The sequence below is a fragment of the Zonotrichia albicollis genome, chromosome 4, assembly GCF_047830755.1.
Source record: "Zonotrichia albicollis isolate bZonAlb1 chromosome 4, bZonAlb1.hap1, whole genome shotgun sequence".
In the NCBI taxonomy this organism is placed as follows: Eukaryota; Metazoa; Chordata; class Aves; order Passeriformes; family Passerellidae; genus Zonotrichia; species Zonotrichia albicollis.
Window position 1 is genome coordinate 3,437,250 of NC_133822.1, and position 24,192 is coordinate 3,461,441.

Consider the following 24,192-nt stretch of genomic DNA (forward strand, 5'->3'; position numbering starts at 1 on the left):
CACCTGCTGGAGGTAAACAATTAACAGGGAATATCAGTGTGGGACAGGGATTCTGCAGAGTGGCTGGTTGGGAGTGAACCTGTCACCTGAGACTGCCACCAGGGAAATCCCTGACACGAGCATTCATTTGCTTGTGGAGTACTTTTCCTAGTAGAAGAGGCAGCAACACATCAATAAAGCATCCAGGAGGGGCTGGAGAACATTATGGACTAGGAAAACACAGAGAGGGTGATTTGAGATGTTGGCTCCAGGTTCAAATTTTTGGGGTGAATAACTAAGAGGGGCCCAAGGAGCTGCTACAGGCAAAGCAAATGGGCTGGACCTACTGTGTCATTGATTTGGTGGTTCTAAGGAGAGATTTTGGGCTGGTTTTAGGGCTGTGTTTGGGGTTGGAAGGCTCTGTGTGCTCAGTGTGGTTTTTGGGATTTCCTCCTCCCTATGGAGGAAGGTTCTATCACTCTCACCCTGCAGGGTCTCCCATGAGGAATCTCCTTTTGGGCTCAGTGATCCCTGAGGGTCCCTTCCAGCTCAGGATATTCTATGATTTTCTGTTTTTATGCTGCTTCTGGCAGCAACAGTTCAAGGTTGAACAGTTTGAGGCAGAGCATCGTCCTCATGCACCTTACCCTCTGCTGCACAGAGATTTTTGGCATCAGGACAGGAGGTAGAGGACAAAAATAATTGAGAAAGTAATAGTTGATTGATGATTCTAAAGTTCATGGATATCTCTGTTTTTTACATCCAGCACCCTCCTTTTGGTCACTGTGCCTGCTGCAGATGTGTTAGAAAGAAAAAACACAAAAATCACAGAATTGTGCTATTTTCAGGGTCCCCAGGAGGAGGAATTGATAAATTGACGAAGGAGGAATTGATGAATTTGACTCTGTTTTTAGAAGGCTGATTTATTATTTTATATAGTTATATTATATTAAGAATGCTATACTAAACCTATTCTAAAGAATAAAGATAGGATACTTACAGAAGGCTAAAATATAATAATGAAAACTCGTGACTCTCTCCAGAGTCCTGACACAGCTGCACTGTGATTGGTCATTAAGTCAAAACAATTCACATGAACCAATGAAACAATCACCTGTGGGTAAACAATCTCCAAACACATTCCAAAGCAGCAAAACAGGGAGAAGCAAATGAGATAATATTGTTTGCCTTTTTCTCTGAGGCATCTCAGCTTCCCAGGAGAAGAAATCCTGGTGAAGGAATTTTTCAGAAAATATGACAGTGACACAGAATTTCTGCTGGAATGGACAGAGAGGACGGTTCCCTCTAAAAGACAGCTGGAATAAAAACAGATCTTCCATCCATCCATCCATCCATCCATCCATCCATCCATCCATCCATCCATCCATCCATCCATCCATCCCCCATGTGTAATAATCCTGATTGCAGCAGACATCTACCTCCAGGTATCTCTCCACTCCTCCTCATCAGAACAGAAATCCATTCAGAGCACAGGGAGAGTGATTGGTATTGTGTGGATGCTCCAATGGATATTTTATTGCACTTTCCATGCAGTTTGCAAACCCCCAGCCATCCCAAGGCTGCCTTTGCTTCATCAATTCTTGTGACTGCTTAATGCTGATGCTGTAGAGTTTGGCAGCATCCATTAGGAATGGCTTTCCCCATGATATTAACAGGCAGGGAAGCTTTGTCCTGATGGATAAAGCCTGGTGTAAAACCTGATTGGAATCAATCAGAGTAATTGTCTGGATGTGTGGTGGTTAATAGGAAACCTCCTGCATATTATTGGCTGGTTTATGCAGCACAAGGATTAACTTCTGCTGCCTTTCATGGCTCACATCCTCTCTTGAGCTGCTGGGGGAGGTGATGGATCTGTTGGGAGGCTCATGGAGCCTGGGGACTGCCCTGCAGCTTTTATTTGTCCCAGTGATTATTCTGCTTTTCTGTCTGTGGCTACCAGCTGGGCAAAAGGCGACTGGCAGCCTGTTCCTTGGGTGATCTGAGCCCAGAGCAGGGAGCAGAGAGCAGGAGCAAGGGTGGAGCAGAGGTCCTCTGAGCCTCATGTGTGCCTCAGGCTCACACGCTGGCCATTAAACATAGCCCTGAATCCATCCATGTGTTCCCATAGCTGTGTTTGGGAGGAGACACCCACCAGGAGCCTGGGATCCCTCAGGATCAGGGTGCAGAGCCAGCCTGGCAGGGCTGAGTGTGAGCAGGCACTGTCTGATCCAGCCAGGGACTATCACAACCACCCTGGAACAGGCTTCAGAGGCAACAAATGCTGTGAGGGGGCACCCACAGCCCAGCAGGACCCAGACAGCTTCTGCCTGGTGAGAAACTCTGTGATCAGACACTCAATAAATCCTCTGTGGCTGCAGGAAGAAAGTGGACCACAGTACCTGACATGGTTATACATAAACTGGGAGCAGCTTCCTTTCCTTTTTCCCTTTCCCTTTCCTTTCCCTCTCCTCTCCTTTCCTTTCCTGAAATTTCCTTTAATGAAATTTCCTGAAATTTCCTTTTCCTTCCTGAAATTTCCTTTTCCCTTTTCTTTTCCCTTTCCCCTTTTCTTTTCCTTTCCTTATTAAAAAACACACTAAGATTCCTCAGGGAAACATCTCCCCAGCTGCCTGGCAGCTGTGGGTGCAGCATCCCCTGACCTGCATCTGCATCCCCAAATTCTACTGAGGGTGTTCTTGGCTGTCCTCTGGGTCAGTGAGGACTCAGCTTTCTCCCTGCCACAAAGATTGGGCTTTTACCCCGCTCTGTTTTTCAGAATTTATAATTTTTAAGGTTGATAAATCCCCACAAAGCACAGAGACACCACTGGCACTTCATGAGTAAGGGGCTGACTCTTGCCTCAGGTCAGGAGTAGTACCTTTAATTTAAAGTCAGTGCTGGAAACTTCTGAATTCCTTGAAAAGAGGTCTTTCTTGCCAAAGAGCTGGAGGAGAGGGAGAGCAGGGTTTGGCCAGGAGAGGCCAGTTCCCCTCAATGACCAGAGCCCTGGGTGCCACCTGAAGTGCAGCAGGCTGGGATCTGAATGAAAGAGCTTCCTGAGCACTCCTTTCTTCCCTCAGTGAGTCGAATACTATTAACCTTTAAGGCAAAATTATATTTTGTGCCTCTGGGAAGCAGTAACATTTCACAGAGCTGCACTGGGGAATCAGGTAAACAATTGTTAACTCTCTCCAGCCCCATTTTGAGGCCGTCTGTGCAAACCCTGCCAGGCTGAGAAGTTCTCTGAGCTCAGGAACCCCTGAGATGGAAGGCTCAGCTGGAGATCCTCTGTCCCTGACTCAGCCTGGTGTCCCAATTTCATGTGGCTGTTCAGTTGAACCCATAGTCCTGGCACAGAATCATCAAATCCCAGAAGGGTTTGGGTTGGAAGAGACCTCAAAGATGATCCAGTTCCTATTCCGTGCCATGGGCAGGGACACCTCCCACTGGACCAGGCTGTGACCAAAGGCTCAGCATTTTGCCATTTCTGAGGTCCACACAGATTTTTGGGGAAGAGGCCTGGCATCTCATGGCTGAGGATGTGGATTTTGGGAGTCAGGTTGTAAGAAACTATTAATGAACCTGTGCTGTGATATCTCTGACAACAGGGGAGAGATCTGCTGTTTGTGTCACTGCTATTAAATAAAGCCATTTTGGCTTTGAATTAAATATCCAGCTGTGCTTAGAAGCTGCATCACAAACAGCTGTGACAGTCCAGAGGCTCTGACCAGGTCCTGTCCTGCCCTTGGAGAGAGTGGGGGACCCCAGCCCACAAAAGGCACGCGGACATTTTACTATCAGGGTGGAGCTGGTGTTGGCTGTGAACACCACCAAGCCTTAGTGTACTTTGCACAAGAGTTTCTGAATCTGTTGAATACTGGGATCCATTCCTGTGGGGAAGAATTAAAAAAAAAAACAAAAATCAAACCCAAAGAGAATTAAAAAGTGAGGCCTTACCCTTCCCAGCAGCAGGCAGTGCAGGTTGGGCAACCAGCAGCAGTGAGGGGGCTCTGAGCCACTGCAGCCTTGGCAGGAGCCACAATCCCAGGACAAAGTCAACACCTTGGGTGGAAAATTAAATCAGTGAAGCAGCAGGAGCCAGAAAGCAAACGATGCACCGGCAGCAGAGCCGGCTTCCAAATTGAAATATGTTTGCTGGGGATTGTCCATTGGCTTGGGGAGTTATTATTTCCATTTCTCTAGTTATGAATTAATTTCTAGAGGACTTAATCATCCCCTCCCTTTCCCCCTCCACAACCCCCTCTTCCCTTCTCCTTCTAATTTTCCACTTGACTGGGGATCCTCTGACAGTGAAAATTCAGGCTTAGAGGAGGTCCAAGCAAGCTGCTCCATTAGGCTGGATAATCTCATTGGAACCAGTGGCTTGGATAATAACACCTTCACCTCCTGCACAGCACGTGATTCCAATGGCACTTAACACCCTGGGCTGGAGGGATGGATACACAGGAGAAGGGGAAGGGACAGGGCCTGTACCCAGCACCCTTTGTCCCCTGGATTTGCCAATCTGCCAAGAACACTTCTGCAGTTTGAGGTAAAAGCCTTCTCCACTGCTGGGGCACCACAGAATCATCGTGTTGGAAAGACCTCAAAGATCATCAGACTCAAACTTTGTCTTGAACCCCCCTGTTTATTAAACCATAGAGCCAAGCGCCACATCCACTCATTTTTTTAACGTTTCCAAGGATGGTGACTCCACCACTTTCTTGGGAAGCCTGTTCCAATGCTTAACCACTCTTTCAATGAAGAAACTTTTCCTAATATCCAACCTGAACCTCCTCTGGCACAACTTGAGGCCATTGCCTCTTGTCCTATTGCTTATTATCTGGAAGGAGAGACTGAAAACTGGGAGGTGCAATTAAAAACCTGAGTTCTGCCACCAACCCGTAAGATGGATAGCTTGAATCCAGGATTCTAGATTGGATGTTGATCCTGAGGGACTTCAGGGAGGACATTTTTGCCCTTCAAGTGCATAGATGGACTTCTGTCCATCACAAATTATCATGTTGGGAGAAGATGTCTCGTATGGGTGGATGAGGGACAACATCATGAAACTGCACTTGAATTCCTGCCTCCTTCAGCATTCCCAGCCTTTTCCAACCACCTGCCCACACTGGATGGATGCCTCCTGTGTTGTAGCACTGTATTGTATTTGCAGGGTGCCTGATGAAGGAAGGAATGAAGAATCTGACTCCATGCTCTCAGAAGACTAATTTATTATTTTATGATACTATATTATATTAAAGAATGCTATAATACACTATACTAAAGAATACAGAAAGGATACTTACACAAGGCTAAAAGGATAATAATGAAAACTCGTGACTCTTTTCAGAGTCCCAACGCAGCTTGTCCCCAGTTGGCCAGTAAGTCAAACAACTCACAGCAGAATCCAATGAAACAATCACCTGTGGGTAAACAATCTCCAAACACATTCCACATGAGAAAAACACAGCAGAAGTAAATGAGATAATATTGTTTTCCTTTTTCTTTGAGGCTTCTCAGCTTCCCAGGAGAAGAATCCTGGATGAAGAGATTTTTCAGAGAATGTGAATGCCGCAGCACTACCTCAGCCAGAAGGAATAACCTCTTCCCATGGTCATTCCCATCACATCCCCAAGTCTGGCTCACCCCAGGCATGCCCAGAGAGCAGCACCACATGAGCTGTGTCCAGAAATTCTGTGCTTTTAAAGGGCAGGGAACCAGGAAATGAGCCTGGGAGAGGCACACCTGGAATGTGTAATGGATGGCTCCATCACCGTGCATCCGACAGCCCAGGCTGCTGGAGGTCACCCCCAGCACCAGGGTGATTTCTCAGTGCTTAACCCACCCCCTCCAGCCATGCACAGAGGGGGGAAATCCATCCATCACCTGCTGACAGCGTTTTCCTGGCAGGTGGAGTGTGAGCAGGGGTTCCTGGGGTAGCCTCGGGTCAGGGAGTGCATCCCAGAGCCTCACGGTGTGAGGGGGGCTGTGCCTGACCTGATTGCTTCAGGAGAATTACTCCTAAAATAGGAATAATTAAAATTTTTAAAAAGCCAAAACCAACAACAACAAACAACAACAACAACAATTATTATTATTATTATTATTATTATTATTATTATTATTATTATTATTATTATTATTATTATTATTATTATTATTATTATTATTATTGGCTGCATGTTTAAACTACCAGAGGGATGAAGCCAGGATTGGTTTTAAGGTGTTTTGGAGCCCTAAAATTTTCTATTTCTGTTTCTTATGGCTTGGTTCTGGATGGATCCTCCCTCCATTCCAAAGCTCTCTTCAGCCCAGCCCAAGAGGAGCCTTAGAAAGAGAGAAACTCATCTTGTTCCTTGACTTTTTGGCTGGATCAGGCTTGGGCAGAGAAAGGCAGTGAGACTAAAATTAAAATCCTTCTTGCTCTATTTTTCCTCTTATCATTCTGCCCCTCAAATTCCCATTTCTAGAAGGAGCTGGGGTGTAAAAGGCAGAATTCTTATTGTTGTTTTTGTCAGAGCTGGGGAGAAATGCTGATTTAAGTAGCTGGGAAGCTGCAGCTCTGATCCAAAGCCTGTGCATTGGTCATTTGAGGGTCTGAAAACTGCCATGGAAACACAGCTTCTCCTTATTTCTGATCTCTGTTCACCTGTCGAAGGCTGTGCACCCAGCCTTTTTCCTTGCTCCAAGTAAACAAATATCTTAGGGATGGATCCAGAGCCTCAGGCACGGTCTGAGTGGAGTTGGTGGAGGTGCATGGGTGCCTTTTTCAGGTAGCAAATCCCATCCCATTGATTTCACAGCCCACAGGGAAAGCAAAGCCTGGGCTGAGAGGTTCCTTGGCTTATTTTTCCCAGTTACCTGCACAGTCTCCTCTCCAACCAGAGCCATGGAGCTTCTGAAGAGTCCCTTCCCAGGCCTGTGTGGGAATAGAGACTCAATGCAACTCCCTCTGTGCTGTCCTGTGGCTTTTCTGGCTGCTCACTGCAGAAATTCTTCTTTTCCTGCAGAAAAGTCTGGGCCCAGAGGGAGGAAATGTCTCTGCCAGGAGCAAATATTGGAGTTACAGCACCCATCAGTGTAGGCTCTGCTGCTGGGGGATGGACGGACGGATGGATGGATGATGGATGGATGGATGGATGGATGGATGGATGGATGGATGGATGGATGGATGGATGGATAAGAAGGAGGAAAGGACCTTATCAGCAGTGTGAAAATAGAGATACTGGTGAAGATTAAAAGGAGCAGTGGGTTGGGAGAATCTGGTTTAAGGAACTCTGTGGGATTCCCTCTGCCTCACACCTTTCTGGGTAAAACTGCTCCAGAGGTTTCCAGGGGTGGGGGATTTGCATGAAAAGTGTTCAGGCCTGATCAGCCTGTGGGTGTGGCATTCATATTTTCTGGAAAAATCCTTTTGCCCAGAATTCTTCTCCTGGGAAGCCTCAGAGAAAAAGGAAAACAATATTATCTCATTTGCTTCTCCTGTGTTTTGCTGCTTTGGTATGTGGTTGGAGATTGTTTATCCAACAGGTGATTGTTTCATTGGTTTCATGTGAATTGTTTTGACTCTCTGACGATCGGGGTCAGGCTGTGTCAGGACTCTGGAAAGGATCAGGAGTTTTCATTATTATCTTTTAGCCTTCTGTCTGTATCCTTTCTCTATTCTTTAGTATAGTTTAGTACATCATTCTTTAATATAATATAGTATAATAAAATAATAAATTAGCCCTCTGAGAACATGGAGCCAGATTCATCATTCCTTCCTGCCATGGGTCACCCAGGAAATACAATATGTGGTAATGTTTTCCCTCTCCTTGCTGTGCTCCCCCAAGGCAGGACAGCAGATGCTGACAGCAAAAGAGCAGTGAAACGAGGTGCTGATGAGCCTGGCAGGAATTCAGTGTCTGTGTGAGTGGGGACTCCTTCCCATGGCTCCCTGACCACTTGGAAAACCTCCTTGAACTCAAATCCTCATATGCCTTTTAAGAGACAAGGCTGAAGTGGCACCAAACCTTCCCACCTGGAGGACATTTTGGCCACATTTTCAACAATCACGTCAAACTATACCACCTTGAGAAGTATTCCAATCATGTGGCTCCAGCTGCTCTGGTTGTTCCTGTATCTTCTTTCCTCCTGCTGGCACAAGTGTTTGTGGAGCCAAGTGGGAAGGAGCTGGGGCTGGAAGGAGCCATTTTCTGTGCTGAGCTCATGTGGGTTCGTTCCCAATCTGGATCACCCAAGAGCTGTGGGGATGCTGGTGCCAGCAGGAGGAGGAGGGCAGCATGCAGGGCTGGGTCACTGCTCCTTCTGTTAGCTTGCATCTCTTTCAAGTGTTTAAGACATTTTTTTAGCTTGAATTTTGAGCATTGGTTTCCAATTTCTACTGTTTTGCCCTTTGGCTGCTGCAACAAAAGGACCTTGAAGATCAGCCTGTTCCTTGTGAGCGTTTGCAATTGTTGTTTACACATCATCCTTGAACACAGACCTGATTTGCCTTTTAAGAGACAAGGCTGGAGTGGCACCAAACCCTTTACCTGGAGAACTTCCAGGTCTCACTGCAGCCTTGAGGAAGCCTCAGCACCATTAGTCAGGTGCAGGACACCCCAAATTTGACCTTTCTGAAGGAAAGAGTGCCTCCCATCATCTTCACCAACAGATATTTGGCATTTGGACCACAGCGACAGGGAAAACACCAAAATAATTTCCTTGGAGTTTCTAGAGAGAAGCTCCCACGAAGAATTTGGGGATGATTCTCTGAATCAGGCCAGGAACAAAGAACCTGAGCCCCTTTGAACAGATTATTTGCATCAGCCCTTGCAGAGGCGAGCATGTAGGAGCACGGGAGAGTGTAGGTGTTCTGTTATCAGCCCAGGTTCTGGGGAAGACACTCACAAATATTATTAGCATGAATAGGAAGCACCATGATAGGATGCTCTCTGGGAAAAGTAATTTTGTTCATTAATTACTTGCCTTATCTAACAGCCTCGTTCCCTTTTCTCTCTCTTTTGTCTTCTTTTAATTTTCTTTAAAATGCCTCTAAGTGAATTCAGTGTGGGGAAAGTTATTTTGCTGCCTCCTCAGAGACAGGAGCTTGTATTACTCAGGTAGCCTTCAGCTGCGCCTCCAGGGGTTTCTCCATCTCCATTTGAAGCTCAGCCATTCACAGGCAGATGGCAAAAGGCAGATTCCTGTGATTCCTTTCCTGTGCCCTGGACTGAGTGCAGTTCTCATGCCTTTGGCTCAAGTTCTGCCTCTTTTTTGTGATTTTTGTGCTCTGAGATTTTCCTCCTGCTTTTGGCTACCAGGCTCGTGTTGTGCCTGGTAAGTTCAGCAGCAAAAGAAGCTGGAGGGCTGTGACTGAAGGGGCAGCAAAGCAGAGACCCTGCAGCTTCAGAGATGTCCAATCCTTGTGTTTTGACCCTTGCAGAGGTTGGGAAGGGTCAGAGGATGGAGGGAGGAGATCCCCATCTGTGCTGGCTGTTTCCAGGCTGCTTCTACAGCAGGAAATGATTTAGAAATGAATTTTTTGAGGGAATTCTTGGCTCTGAGGGTGGGCAGGCCCTGGCACAGGGTGCCCAGAGAAGCTGTGGCTGCCCCTGGATCCCTGGAAATGTCCAAGATTGGGTGAGGTTTGGAGCAGCCTGGTGTGGTGGAAGGGTTCCTGCCCATGGATGATCTTTATTGTCCCTTCCAAGCCAAACCTGTCCATGATCCTGTGATTCACTGAGGAATTCCAGTTTTCCATATCAACCAGCTGAGGACTGGATTGCAACATCACCTTCCACAGAACCCCTCCCTCATTCCCACACCCTCCTTCCCCGTGCCAGCAAACTATTTCCACTCTTCTATCGGACAAAGGATCCAAATTTCCAGGGATTTGCATGTGAAAAATGCTCAAACCCCTGGTCCCTGGCCACACCCCAGCCACACATGACCTGGGCTGGTCCTTGGGGCCACCCCATTTTAGATTACAGATCCCCAATTTTGATGATCCTTTCCATTTTTCCAGTTTGGACTCTTGCCTGCAGGTACAGCCTGGCTTGCCATGGGCTTTGGCTGGGCTGGGTATTCTGAAATTTTCCCTTGGAGATGGAAAAGATGGAAAATCATTGTCTCTTAGCCTGTCTTGATCCAGGAGAGGATCTGGGCTACTTGTGGTTGCATTTGATGCTCCAACCCTGCCTCCCCCAGACAAAACTAGCAGGGCCAAGACAATGCACAGCTCTGGAAATTTGGGGAGGGGGCTGGGGGAAAGGAGAAGGGACATGAAATCCCCCAAACCAGGAAGGGAGGGATGCTGAAAGCTGGGGGAAAGGAGAAGGGACATGAAATCCCTCAAAGGAGGGGGGAGAGATGCTGAAACTTGGGGAGAGGGCTCAGAGAAAGGAGAAGGGTCATGAAAACCTTCAAAGGAGAGGGAGAGGGATGCTGGGGGAAAGGAGAAGGGGCATGAAATCCTTCAAGGCAGGGGAGGGGGATGCTGTTTGTGGATGTCTTGGCTTTGTAGGGCGGGAGATGGAGGATAAATCCCTTGCCCCCACGCCCCGTGGGGCTCTGGGGGTGGGCTGGCACAATGGCTGGGCTGCAGGGAGGAGCCCACCTGGGGACAGAGATAAGGGGCGGGCGGGAGGATTGCGGTTCCGCAGCGTGAGCCGCACGAGTTATCAGGGCAGAAACTCGGCTTCTATTACCATGCATTAGAATAGATTAGCAGGCAGAGCAATTAGCAGCCTCGCTCCGTTTTGGCCAGGCGACAGGGTTGGTGATGCTGGGGGAGGCAGCTTTGGCAGGGCAGATTTTCCCTCCCCAAACTGCAGCACAAGGACAGGGATGGAGTTCTGCTCTGTCAAACCAGGACTGGCCCGCTGGGACATTGAGAAGAGCAGCTTTGGATGGTGGTTCTGAAGAATTTTGTGGCTTGTGGCCCCTTAAAAATTGCATCCTTGGAAGATGCAAAGCTCCAAAGAGTGAAATTCCCAGTGATTATTCCCAGCAATAATCCAGATTTTTTGAGTTTCTACTTCCAGGTCCTTTTGGAAAAATCTACAGATCTCTTGATGCCCATGTTAAAGACCCTACAGCTTTTACTTCCCCCAGTGTCTTTGCCCCCTATTTGTCCAGTTTATCTCAATGCCCCACTGGGACATTGAGAAGAGCAGCTTTGTGGAGATTTTTGTGGCTTGTGGTCACTTAAAAATTGCCCTGAGGAGATGCAAAGCTTCAAAGAATGAATTCCAGATTTTCTGAGTTTCTACTTCTAGGCCTCTATGGAAAATTTACCTCTTGGTGCCCAAATAGCACCCATTAAAGACCCTACAGCTTTTACTTCCCCCAATGGCTTTCTCCCCTTTGTCCAGTTCATCTTTGACGCCCAAACAGCAGTTTTTGGAGTTGAACCTGTTTGTGCTTAGAGCAAAAGATGAAATATTCAACTCCTCCTCAGATACTCATGAAGTTGCTGAGAAAACTCCTCACCAGCAGGACAGGTTTCCCAGCAATAATCCTGTGCATTATCCCAAATTTTCCTGGAGCACTTTCCTGGAGCATCTCCTGCCTTTTTATTTTTTGTCCAGAATGGAGTATACTGGGCAGTTGGTCAAATTTACCTTCTTGGTGCCAGAGAGAGCTAAATTTCAGCCATGCCCTGGGCAGCCTGGAGGCCAAACAGAGAGGGCAAGGAGGGAGTGGGGTATTCACCACATGGCCATGTAAAGTTTAAGGTCAATTATGTCTGTGTCTCGACATTTATGGCATCCCTGTTCTCAGGACCCCCAGGGAACCTGGAAAATGTCAAAACATTGCTAAAACTGACCTTAAACTTTACATGAGAGTGGGACTGAGTCTTCTCCCTTTTCCTGGCTCCAGCCAGAAAATTGCTTTGGCTGCAGCAGAGGGAAAGGCAAATTTCAGCGGCTCCCTCCTTCCCCAGCCTTGCTCCCCCTTGGTGATAAATCCACCTCCGGAGACCCAAAGCTGGCTCTGAACATTGGTCAGATTTGGGCTAAAACAAATTTCTTCATGCATCCCCAGATTCCTTTAATTGCTCTGTTCTCCTCTCACCCTTCTTTCTGACTGGAAAATCAAAAAAACTTTTGCCCACTAAGGAATGAAGCTGTCACATTTCATCTCACCCTGAAAGAGGGACCAGACTGATGAGCCTGAGCTGGATAATTTAGATCTCCAGAGCCTCCCAAAGCTAAGCATCTCTGTCCTGAATCTTTCCCAGATTGCTGCCCCCAGTTCTGGCTGAAAATGCCATTCCCAGCGTTTGCACTTGGCTTCCACTGAGCTCCCTCTGCTGATCACCCCCCAAAGGCACCTCAGACCTGCCTGCTCCTCACGGGAACAGGGACAGGCACCCCTGGGTGATGCTGGCACAATGCACTGGGATCCATCAGCCTGTGCTTGCTTGGGGAATGTGGGGCTCTGTATAGAGAGAGGGGGAAACCCAAGGGCTGCAGCAGTGCCAGAAACCCCTCTGCCACCTCCTAGGTTCTGTGCTGCTCCAGCTTATAGTATGTCCTGGTTCAGGGCAAATTTTGGAGAGAACTACCAAAGGGGCTCCTCTAGGAAAGCAGATTCAATTGGCCTCTCCCCCCAGCTGGCTTGGGAGAAAATACCTCCTTGGAGAAAAGTGGAAAAAAAACCTGTTTATTAAACAATAAAACCTAAATAATAACAATAAAACCTAAATAATATTAAACAATAAAACCCCTTGCTGCTCCAAAAGAGATGACAAACTCAGAAAGTCACCCCATGGTCTGTAGCTTCCACTCTCTTATCGGTGCTGGAAATGTTGCGGCCCAGGCCTGGCCTGGTGGGCCTCAGGCAGGAGCTGCTGATTCTCTGCTGGGTGTTCAGGCCAGAGCAGGTTTAAACAGCTCCAAAGAAAAGGGAAAAAAGGAAAAATAAACACAGTCCAGGGAACTTCTTTGCCTCAGCAATGGATTGTAATAGAACCTTGAGTTAACCAGGACTTTGAGATCTTCCTGACATGACTAGGCAAACTATTAGCTGGACTACAAGGACTGCATCTCTCCACATTTGGTAGCTATACTCCTGTCCTGGTTCAGAGCAAATTTTGGAGAGAACCCCCAAAGGGGCTCCTCTAGGAAAGCAGATTCAATCGGCCCCTCATCCAACTGGTCTGGGAGAAAATACCTCCTTGGAGAAAAGTGGGAAAAAACTGTTTATTAAACAATAAAACCTAAACAATATTAAACAATAAAACCTCTTGCTGCTCTAGAAGAGATGACAAACTCAGAAAGTCACCCCATGGTCTGTAGCTTCCACTCTCTTATCAGTGCTGGAAATGCTGCGGCCCAGGCTCGGCCTGGTGGGCCACAGATGTGAGCTGCTGTACTCCACTGGTGTTCAGGATAGAGCAGATTTAAACAGGTCCAAAGAAAAGGGAAAAAGGAAAAAAACCCAAAATCCAGGGAACTTCTTTGCCTCAGGAATGGATATAATAGAACCTTGAGTTAACCAGGACTTTGAGATCTTCCCAACGTGACAAGGGGAGGACCCTACACCACAAAGAAGCTTAGGAATGAAGAGTTTGGGGGTGAAAATAAGAATTCCAACGTGAAACTTGTATCTTATCAAAATATCCCACCCTGGCCTGGTGACCCCTCCTCACTGGTGTGACTGGGACTGCCCTGATTGCCCCCCAGCACTGGAGGGAAGGTGTGAGGAAAGGGGGGCTGAGCTGATCCATCAGAGGGCGAGAGAATTTATCCTCTGAGGGAAATGTCACTGTTTAGAACCAGAAAGGAAAACTGAAATGTCAAAACCTTTTGCAAAAGAGTGATTCCAGCAAATTACCTGTTTGGAGGTGGTGGAAAGGTGTCATTTGGGGCTGCTGGGTTGACCCAAACTATTGAGCTGTCTGTGAGCTTTGCCATCAAACACAGATTTTTCACATCCCTCTCCTTCCCTGAGAGGCACCTGAACACCCAGAGTCAAAAGAAAACTGCTGTGCATCAGATGGTGAGGCTTCTCCAAAAAGGATTCATTTCTTTAGAATTTATTTCTGGGAATTAAAAATTTTTGATGGTTTTTTTTGCCCACTGAATAAAAAAAAAAATTACATTGTGTGCTAATTACCACTTGTAAAAAGCCCCCAAACACTCTGTTCTGAGTAGCAATTTCTGATCAGATCCAATCACCGCTCTTTTGTCTTGAAATTTGTTATTAATTAACAGAATTGCAGATAAGACCTTTTCCATTGCCAGAAAACTGACTTTTTTGGGTCTCACATTCAAATAGCTGGATATTTTAGTCTGCTTCTTGGGAAATCATGGGGGAAAAAAGTCAAACAGAATCCAAATCTTCTCCTTTTTCAACAGTTATGGTTATGAGCAAGCAAGGCTTGGTCAGGAGAAAAATAAAGGTTATTTTTGGGGGCTGGGAGGGGTTTGTGTGTGTAGGGTGGTGGTTTGGGGTTTTTTGTCTACAACAGGATGATGGAGATGAGAGTCTGGGCTTGGTTTGGCCAAGATTTAGGGATATAATGGCCTGATTTAGGGAGTTAATGGCCTGATTTAGGGATTTAGTGATGATTTCTTGTGTCCCAAACAAGGACCTCCACGTCAGGCTTTGCCGTGCTCTCAGTCTGTGCCTCACTTTCCTATCTCTGCCTGCTAATTCCAACCTCATGGAGGTATCCTGAAGTTTAATTAGCTGCAGGCAAAGCCCTCTGAGATTCTTGTGGGAGCGACACGCGAGAACAGGAAAGTATTAATTGAACATTATTAAAATAATTGGTTGGTGGCTGGCGAGCTGAGGGTGAGCACCAGTGGTATTTATTCTTAATGGGAGATGAGGAGGAAATCACATTCTTCATGGTTCAGTGGTAGGAGCAGCTCCTCAGTGTTTGTGCTGATAGTTTTGGACCAAGCAGGACACTTGGAATTGTTGAAGTCACAGCTGATGGTGAAAGAGGAGCTGCTGGTGAGGCACCCAGAGGTGTGTGGTGTCTGCACCATTATCAAAACAAGCTCAGGGGTGGGAAATGCTCTTTTAGTGGCCTGGAGTGGGATGTGGTGCCACTGGGTGGGAGCTACACATTCCCAAATATAACAGGGAATTAGAGAGTGTGGCAGTGGAAAGGGATCTTGGTGTATGGGCACCCTTGGAATGTTGGGGGTACAGGTATTTTATTTAGCAGTAAAAGGGGAATTTTTCTGTATAAATAATAATAAAGACACCAGGTGAGAGTCACAGGATCTCCCAGGGTAGACAGTGACTGCCACCAGGGACAGCAGAAATGATGAGTTGAGGTTAGGATATTTCATTATCCCTCCCTCAGCCCAGCTGCCTGCCAGGTGACCACTTTCATCAGCAGGGCCTGGATGTACTTATTTATTAAAAGTCCATCTGCCTTTATTTACAGTTTGCTGAACTTCTGGAGCTGCCACATCCCCTCTGGGCAGATCCTTCTGTGACCAGATCCTTTGTCACTTTTGTTCCTGCTCCTCAGCCTCACCACCCAGGGATCTGAGGCTGCTGCTGAAGGGAAAAACTTTCCTCTGCACGTGTTGGAACAACTTTTTCTGCTGTTTTTTCCTCTCTGTGGGAAGGACAGAACATTTTTGGTGGCGTAGAGGAAGGCTGGAGGGAGAAGGTTTCTTTGTGTCAGGTATCTTTTTCTGCTCACCTGAATTGTAGGATCACTGAAGGATTTGGGGTGGAAGGGACATTAAAGATCATCCAGTTCCACCCCCTGCCATGGGCAGGGACTATCCCAGGTTTCTCTAAGCCTTGTGCAACCTTGGACACTTCCAGGGATCCAGGGGCAGCCACAGCTTTTCTGAGCAACCTGTGCCAGGGCCTCACCACCCTCTGAGCAAAGAATTTTTTCATAATATCCAACCTAAATCTCCCTTCCTTCAGGGCAATCCATCACAGGAGAACCCACCACATGGAGAACTTCAGCTGCAGTGCTGGGCAGACATGTTGGGTGATGTGTGAACCCACAGGGTGCTCCAGCTTAGGAGAGATGAGGTGGTCATGGGAGAGGAGATGGGGGAAACCATGGGCAAAATGATCTGAATAGGAGCTCTTGGAGTTTCTGTGGTCAGGATGACCCTGAGATGTGTCAGAGAGTCTCTTCTCCCAGCCTGGCAGCCAAAGGAGTCAGGATTGTCCTGTTCTGCTTTTCAAGGTTGTTTGTTTGCTGTTATCCATTACATTCTTTCTCTGACCTGCTGAGATCTGTCCAGCAGGTTGGGTTGAGGCACACTGACCGCCTTGGGGTGGTGTTATCTTTTTATACTAAAATGACATTATTTACAATAATTTTCCAATACCTATCACCTATGTTAGACAGTCTGTCTCTATCCTAAACCAATCCAAAAATGCCAACATCACCCAGAAGATGGAAGCTAAGAAGAAGAAGGACAAATCTCTTCAACTTGGCTTCTGAACCCCCATTCTAAAAACTCAAAAGTCTACATTTTCACCCTGTGATATATTCACTAACATTCTATTCAAACTCTTGTGGCTTTTAACTCCTCACACAAAGTTGGTAATTGTTTCCATGGGCTAAAATCGTAGGCACAGGTGTTTGTGACTCTGTGCCAGGGTCTCTGAGCCCCCTGCCAGGGTCTTGAGTCCTCCATGGCTGCCAGAGGAATGTCCTGGGTTCCAACAAGGCGCCACCATCACTCCTTTCTGCATGCACAAACCTGCCAAAGCCACTGGCAGGTGGCTCCATCCCTTCAGATTTGATTCCTGAGGCAGCTGTGGGTGCTGACCCCAGAGCCTGAACCCTGACTCAGAGCCCAGCTCAGCAGAACTCCCCCACCACCAGACTCCAGCACCAGGTATTTAGAGCTTTTCCAACTGAGGAATTGCATTGAAAAAGTCAGACAGTGAAAGTCAAAAGTTAGGAAGTGGCAGAATTGAGGTCACCATAGGAAAAAGGAATCCTGTGATCCTGTAATTAAAATCTGGCTTGCAGTGTGTGAGTGCAGGCAGCAGATTTGGAAGTACAGAAGCTGCTTTCAGTCTGGCAGTTCCTAATTCCTGAGACCCTGACACAGCAGCCTTTACATTATGTTAAACTCAGGCTTAGTTTGGTTTGGTTTTTCATAAATTCATGCTTTGGATGACGTTATTTTCACCTTATGGCAGATATCAAGGCTGCAAGGCACAACAGTCTAATATGCAGCGAGTTTGGTCCAAAAAGTTTCATTTTTTAAATGTGTATGACCTGTGAACAGCAAGGTAAAATGTGGATTATTATATTCCTGGTCAGTGGTGGGATTGGGAATACAAACCACATTCCTGGATGCTTAATCCATATCCACAGATTTGAACTGAGCCTGTTTAATTTTAGAAAATTCAGATATTTCTGCTGTGCTGCAGCTGAAGGAAACAAATGGGAGATAACAGAACACCTTGAAGAATTTGGGCACTTGTGTTTTGATTCTGAGCCCAAAAAGGTTTCCCTTCCAAGCTATTCCTGGGAGAGGAGCTCCCACACACCCTGTGGAGCTTTAATGGGATTGCTGTGGCTGTTTGTTTTATGGAAGTGCTTGGAAAAATCTCAGGTCAGCATTTTGCCTTTAGGCTTTTGTCCCACCATGGGGGACTCAGAGTTTTGGGGATATTTAATGGGCTGTTGGTCCAACCCTCTGGAGAGTGCCCATTTAAAATTCCTGATCCAGCATGTGGCAGTGCCAGAGGAGATTTAATGGGATGAGGACTCCTGGGGAGCAGAGAACAGGAGCTGCACTGCTCCTTTTGCTCTCTCAAACCTGCAAAGTGTGCTGAGAATGGCCTAAATATCCCTTTATGGGTTCTTCCTTTGGAAATACAAAACTTTGACAGAAAGATGGAGAAACTAGAGTTTGGAGTTGGGGTTATCACTTTATCCAGTCATTCGTTAGAGACAAGCCAAGCCTTGAAGTTTTAGCCAGCCCCAAGCTTTGTAACATTTGGATTAACCACATATAGAGATTTTTTGTGTGCGTTTCCATGGATCCTCATCTGCAAATACCCGTGCACAAGGGTGCAGTCTCTGTTCCAAGGAGTAGGGATGCTGAGGGGTGATCTTGGAGCTCCAGCAGCCCCCAGGTTCTCTCACAAGTGAGACTCTGAAGTCTGGGAGCGGGTGAATAATTTAACATCCGCACTTAAGTCTTTATAGCTGCTTTTAATGGGGGGTAATAGCACTGCTAATAACAAAATCCATTGAAGACACCCTGTGCAAGTCCATAACATTAACTTAATGGCAGGAGGTAATTGGCATGCAGCTGGAGCTGTCCTTTTGGATTAACCCTGTGGATTTCCAAGCAGACACCTTCCTTGGAGCAGTGGCCTTGGCAGCGGGTGTGGAGTGAATTACAGATGTGGTTTATGTTAAACGAGTGCAAACCTGGGTGGAAATGGGGCAAACAGCCACCAATCCACTTTTCTGGGTGGTGTTTGCACCTCACAGATGAGATGAGGGGTAGTGACAGCACTGAAAACATCAACAATTAATGAGTGGTGTGAACTTCATGCATTTGTGCAGCCCAAGTGTGTGCACACAGATTTCACTGGGCTGTCACTTACCTGAATTTTTAAGATTCAACTCTCAGCACTTCTAGTCAGCCATTTTCAAGGCATGTAGAATTATACTCTTTTCTGACCTAGAGATGGGGCAACTGAGAGGTGTTTTAAAAACTTTTATTCTATTTTTAATCTTATGAGAAAGGTGAGACAACACGCATGTCATAATTCACACCATCAGAATCAGAACCTAACTTCTTCTGAGTTACAATACATTATAAGTATTTATTGGTCTATCCCACAAAGGCAGATGCAAAAAACTCCTTAATCTGCAGGGATAACTGCTTGGGGGCTGGCTCCATCAGGTACCAGCAGCCCAGAGGCACCACAAGTGTGCAGCATTCTCAGGAGGGACAAAAACCATGGGCTGTGCATGGCTTCCCTACAAGGACGGCCCTGCCTGAGGTGTTCCCCAGCCCTTGGGCAGCAGAGTTTGAAGGGCTGGGGGTTTGGCCCATGGAAGGTTGTACTGGTGTGTGGGGAGACAGAGAATTCCTGCAGCTGGGATGGAGCGTTCACCCATCACTCTCCCTCCTCTTATAGGTTCCTTGTGACTCCTCAGTCTGCTTGAGCAACCCCACAGCTGCCAGCAGCAGAGTTAATGCTCTCAGGCATGTGGTGGGGCTCTTGGGAATGTTCTGTGCAGGGCCAGGAGTTGGGCATGATGACTCTTGTGGTTCCCTTGCAGTTCAGGATATTCCCCACGATCCCATGAGCGCGCCAGGGCGCAAGTGTGGTTTTCCACTTGTGCCCTCCCAAAGAGCACAAAGAGCTGACTTTCTGTCCACACTAACTGAAATAAACACGGGCAGGAGACCTTTCTCCTTTTTAATGCCTTTATTAAAAGTGATCAGCTCGGATGGGGAAAACTAATGGGTCCGTGCTCACACCACCACTACTCCCAGGAGTGACTCCAAGGAGGAGGAAGAGGAAGAGTGCAGCTTTGTCCACTGGTCTGTGGGCAGAGCTGGGGGTTCTCTCCTCATGAGAGGATCAGGAGATTCCCTGCTTTCCTGGTTTAACATTTGAGGTCCTCTGTCTATCTGACAGGTTAGGGTGAGGGGTAAAAAGGGTCTTAGCAGATACTAGATTCTGTTCTTCATGTCTAGACATCACTTTGATTCATCCATTTCATGTCAGCTCGTTGTTTTTAGGAGTTTTTGGCTAGGTTTGGTGAGGGGTCTCTCCCATTGCATGCTGGATCCAATGTCATTTGCATGCCAACTCCAATGTCCCCTCCTTTTCACCATCTGGGTGCCATCCTCTAGGAAGCAGCAGGGTATCACTGGATAAAAGGGGGAATTCTTAACTATGAATGACAGGTAGTTAATGAAAATGACAGGTGATTACAAAAACAAACAGTTAGAACTCCACCCTGGCAGCAACTGCCTAACCTGTGAACTCTGCAACCTTTTAAAAAAAATGGGCAGCTCGTTCTACTTATAACACCCTGCAGCTCAGGATATTCCCCATCATCCCATGAGCCGGAGTGCGCCAGGGTGCGAGCATGGTTTTCCACTTGTGCCCTCCCAAAGAGCACAGAGCCGACTTTCTATCCCACAGTGCTGCTCCCACTGCCCAGGGCTGTCCCCACGCTGCCAGCCTGGCTGTGTGCTCACCCTGTCCCTGTGTGTTCGTGTTTCCCCAGCTGCACGAGGAAGGAGCGGTGCGAGCGCTCCAGCGAGCCGCGCAGATTCGCCTCGGAGATGAAGCAGTGCGTCCGCCTCACCGTGCACCCCAACAACATCTCCGTGTCCCAGTACAACGTTCTGGTGAGCAATGACAACCCCTGCCCCATCCCCTCAGGTTTTACATGCCCGTGCAATGTGGCAGATCCAGGGATTCAGCAGCAAGAGGTTCTCCAGACTCCGTTAAGTTCCCCAGCGGCCCTGCTGGCACAGGGAAGGATTCGCCACAGGAAGACGTTTGGCATTGGTTATTCTCTGACACTTTGCTATTGGTTATTTGTTAAGAAGTCTTGAAGTGGACTAGGAAGAGTCTGACTTCTTGTCTGTGAGGACAGGTCTGAAGGGACTCTGTGTCCTGCAAGCGTTTTGTGTTGCCATGGGAGAGGAATTAATGAATAGCTTTAGGCAAGGGACATTTTTGTGGTTAGAAATTGCATTCTAGAAGAAAGCCAAGTGAAGGATGATATGAGTTATTTCAGCGAGCTCCAAGTTCTTATCATTTTGGATAGAAATATCTCCTTCTAAGCCCCCAGGAAGCCCATCCTGGTCCAGCACTAGGCATGCAGAGCAGAGAGGCAGGATGCTACGCAGAGGAACCCGAGGTTTCCAGGGCTCCTGCTGTCTCCTGTGACCTTCCACATCACAAGGTTTAACCTTTCTGGCCTCCAGCTACTCAGGCAGCAGCCAAGGAAACCACACAGTGAATGCTGGCAGCACAGCAGATGATTCTGATAATCCCTGGGCTTGAGGCAGGAAATCTCTGCTGAAGATCTAACCAGTTTGTGGTTTCCTTCCTGACTCATGGCAGCAGCACCAGATGTGGTGAGATCCCAACATGCTCCAAGAAGGAGACAAAACCCCATTTCTCTCAGGCTACCAGTGCTCTTTTTGACCATATTAATTTGGGCTGCAATTAAGTTAATAACCCAGGCCCTAAAAGCTCCATCCCTAGACAAGCTGGTCATTAGCCCCACACCCTGAAAGGCCTAAATGGAATTTAGGTACCTGCCAGACCCCTTCCAGCAGGTGACAAGTTTGGATTTCTCCAGGGATAATGAAATCAGCCTTTCAAAGCCTGCATGTCCAATCATTGCTGCTTTGTTTCAGCCTCTTAACTTTGCTGTGACTTTACTTTCCCCAGGCTTCAAACAAAACTGATCTGAGACATCTTAAGTTCTTTGTTCTTCTGGGAGTTCAAGGTTTCCTTTCCGTATTCTCTCAGTAGCTGTTGAATTCTTTCATGTTGGAATAAATCCTGGGGGACTGGCTGGCTCAGGGAGACTGAAAATGATAACAGAATAAGAGACCTTTTCCTCTGGGTTACTCCCAGGGTGAGTCAGCCCAGAGCTGCTGGGATCAGAAGTTGCCATCATCTGTTACCCAAAATCTGCATGGGCCTTTTGATGGAAGTCTCAGCCCAGTCCCAGCTAAACTGGTGACCCGGCTCATCCCATCACCAGAGGCAAACCAGGAGGGGAACAAACAGAGGGTTGATGATGTCCTTGGAAGATCTCAAATCTGGAATGCTAGGATCTTGAGTTCTAGCAAAGTGTCAGTGACAGTGAGTTCTTGCCCATGGAGGCAGAGCAGCCATGTGTGGTCAGCCATGCTTTTAAATTTTGGGCACTAACAGGGCCTTGGAAAATCTAACCTGAGTCTGTTTCACTGCTCTGGGCTCTCTGAGAGGAGCTGCTTGCTGAGGGAAGGCTCCATGCTTTCCCTGCTGTCCCAGGAGTGTGGGATGTAGGACTTCTTGTCTGCTTGGTGTGTGCACTGGCTCATGGAACTTGTGGCCAAGCACTGGTGTGCCCACCAGTGTCATCTTCTGCATGGCACATCTTCCTCCTGCATCACACATGCCCAGAGGGAGATTGGTTAAGAGGACAGATTCCAGATTCCACTGCTAGCAGGGAGAATGAATTCAGCCTCAGTGCAAAACCCATCGAAACAACCAAACCTTTTTCCTGTTCTCCATCCGAAACAAAAAAAATAATCACCTTTCCCACTGCCATTCCCATGGCCCCAAAATGATCCTACTCTCACAAAGGTTTAATGGCATCCAGGGCTAAGGCCTGTTTGCTCAGCCTTCCTCCCTGATGGTCCTCAGTGTGGAGAAACAGCTCCAGCCTTTCCCTAAGAGAGGAAAGCACAGTGTGTGGGAGCACTGAGTGTCACCTTCTCATCTGCTCTGCTTTGTCACCTGGACTGACCCCTGCTCTTTGTGCTGGTACAAACAACACCTCAGCATGCACCTGTGTCTCCTTTCAGTGGCTGTCACCTCAGAGGGACCTCAGCCAGCTCAGGGACGAGGCAAGTGTGGAAAACTTCTGCATTTGAGCCTGTGCTGAGTGGTTGGCTCCAGTGTTTGGTCACAAAACCACTAAATTTGCACCAATTACCAGGTGCTGGGGTCCCCTAGGGTGCCCTCTGTGTTCAGGCATGGCCTGGTGAGTTGAGCAGGACCCTCAGTGATGGAGAGCTGTGGGACAGGACCTTTGTTTGGGAAGCTGGCAGCATGACTGTGCTCTTCCAAAGCATGGACATGGTGCAAACCGGCCCTGAGATTCATTTTCCATGACCATGAGCAATGCCAGAGGGTGTTGCGAACTCCAAAAACATGAGCAAATCCTCCTTCATGGCTTTTTTTCCCATATGGAACCCCAGGATAGCACGAGGAGCCAGCTGGTTCTTCAGTGGGATGGGCAGGAGAGGTTTCTGTGCCTGCAGAGACAGGGGATGATTTTGTGGTGGACTGAAGGCTGTTGTGACAGTGTTCACAGGGGTCTTAGGTTGAGGGAAGAGATGAGGATCTGACTCCATGTTTCAGAAGGCTGATTTATTATTTTATGATATATATTACATTAAAACTGTACTAAAAGACTAGAAGAAAGGATTTCATCAGAAGGCTAGCAAGGAATAGAAAAAGAAAGGATGATAACAAAGGTTTGTGTCTCGGACTCTCTGTCCGAGCCAGCTGGTCTGTGATTGGCCATTAATTAGAAACAAACCAACATGGGCTAATCACAGATGCACCTGTTGCATTCCACAGCAGCAGATAATCAATGTTTACATGTTGTTCCTGAGGCTTCTCAGCTTCTCAGGAGGAAAAATCCTCAGGAAAGGATTTTTCATAAAAGATGTCTGTGACAGGCTGTAACTAGACTCTCCTCACACAGGAAACTTGGGGACAGAGTGCTCCCCCCTGCTGGTGCTGGCAGAGCAGCCCGTAGAGAGTTAGACTGGAGCGCTCCAGTTTCTCTGGAGTCTGCAGAGTGCCTCTTGTGAGTAGCAGTCACCTTCCTCAGAAACCCTGGGGGCCACCACAGCCCTGGGACCCACGGCTGGCTCCAAAGACTCCCTGCCTAACCTGACACCTGCATGACAGACAGCGAGCACTCCCTGCCCTGCACCTCCCAGCCAGCAGTGGGACACTGTGCAGGTGTCCCTGCACAGCCACCTGCCACCTGTGCCAGCACCAGCATCTCGTGCCCTCCCCTCCTCACTCGTCCCTCTCCCCAGTCGCTGCTTTCTGCTGAAGGAGGATGCTCTCTCTAGCAAGAGGCTCTTTGTGCGACCTCTCCAGTGTAATTCTCTCCTGCTGGCCCAGCTCTGGTGTTTGGCTGAGTGTTCTCTCTTGTCTCTTTTCCTGCCTCTCCTTCTCTCCCTCCGTCTTTGCCTGCAGCTGGTCCTGGAGACCTACAACGTCCCCGAGCTGTCTGCAGGAGTCAACTGCACCTTCGAGGACCTCTCAGAGATGGATGGGCTGGTGGTGGGCAGCCAGATCCAGTGCATCTCTCCAGCTGCCAAGGAGGTGCCCCAGATCATCACAGAGAATGGTGAGTACCCCACAGCTCCTCCACCTGCACCTCTCACTCCCATCCTCACCCCACACTCTGCATCTGTTCCTTGATGCCCTGTGAATCTGAGCTAGAGCAGAGGCTGGGCAGAGTTCCAGAATAAAGCA

The 24,192-nt window shown here is 47.7% G+C and overlaps 1 protein-coding gene across 6 annotated transcripts in view; it reads left to right on the top strand.

The window, feature by feature from the left end:
• PLXNA4 (plexin A4) overlaps nt 1-24,192 on the top strand; it is a 503,567-nt gene that overhangs the window by 357,782 nt on the left and 121,593 nt on the right. For all 6 annotated transcript variants that reach the window (XM_074538671.1, XM_005493209.4, XM_074538674.1 and 3 more), the window contains exons 6-7: nt 20,189-20,312; nt 23,911-24,064. In XM_074538671.1, the coding sequence (XP_074394772.1) occupies nt 20,189-20,312; nt 23,911-24,064 (278 nt within the window). The remainder of the gene's footprint in view (nt 1-20,188; nt 20,313-23,910; nt 24,065-24,192) is intronic.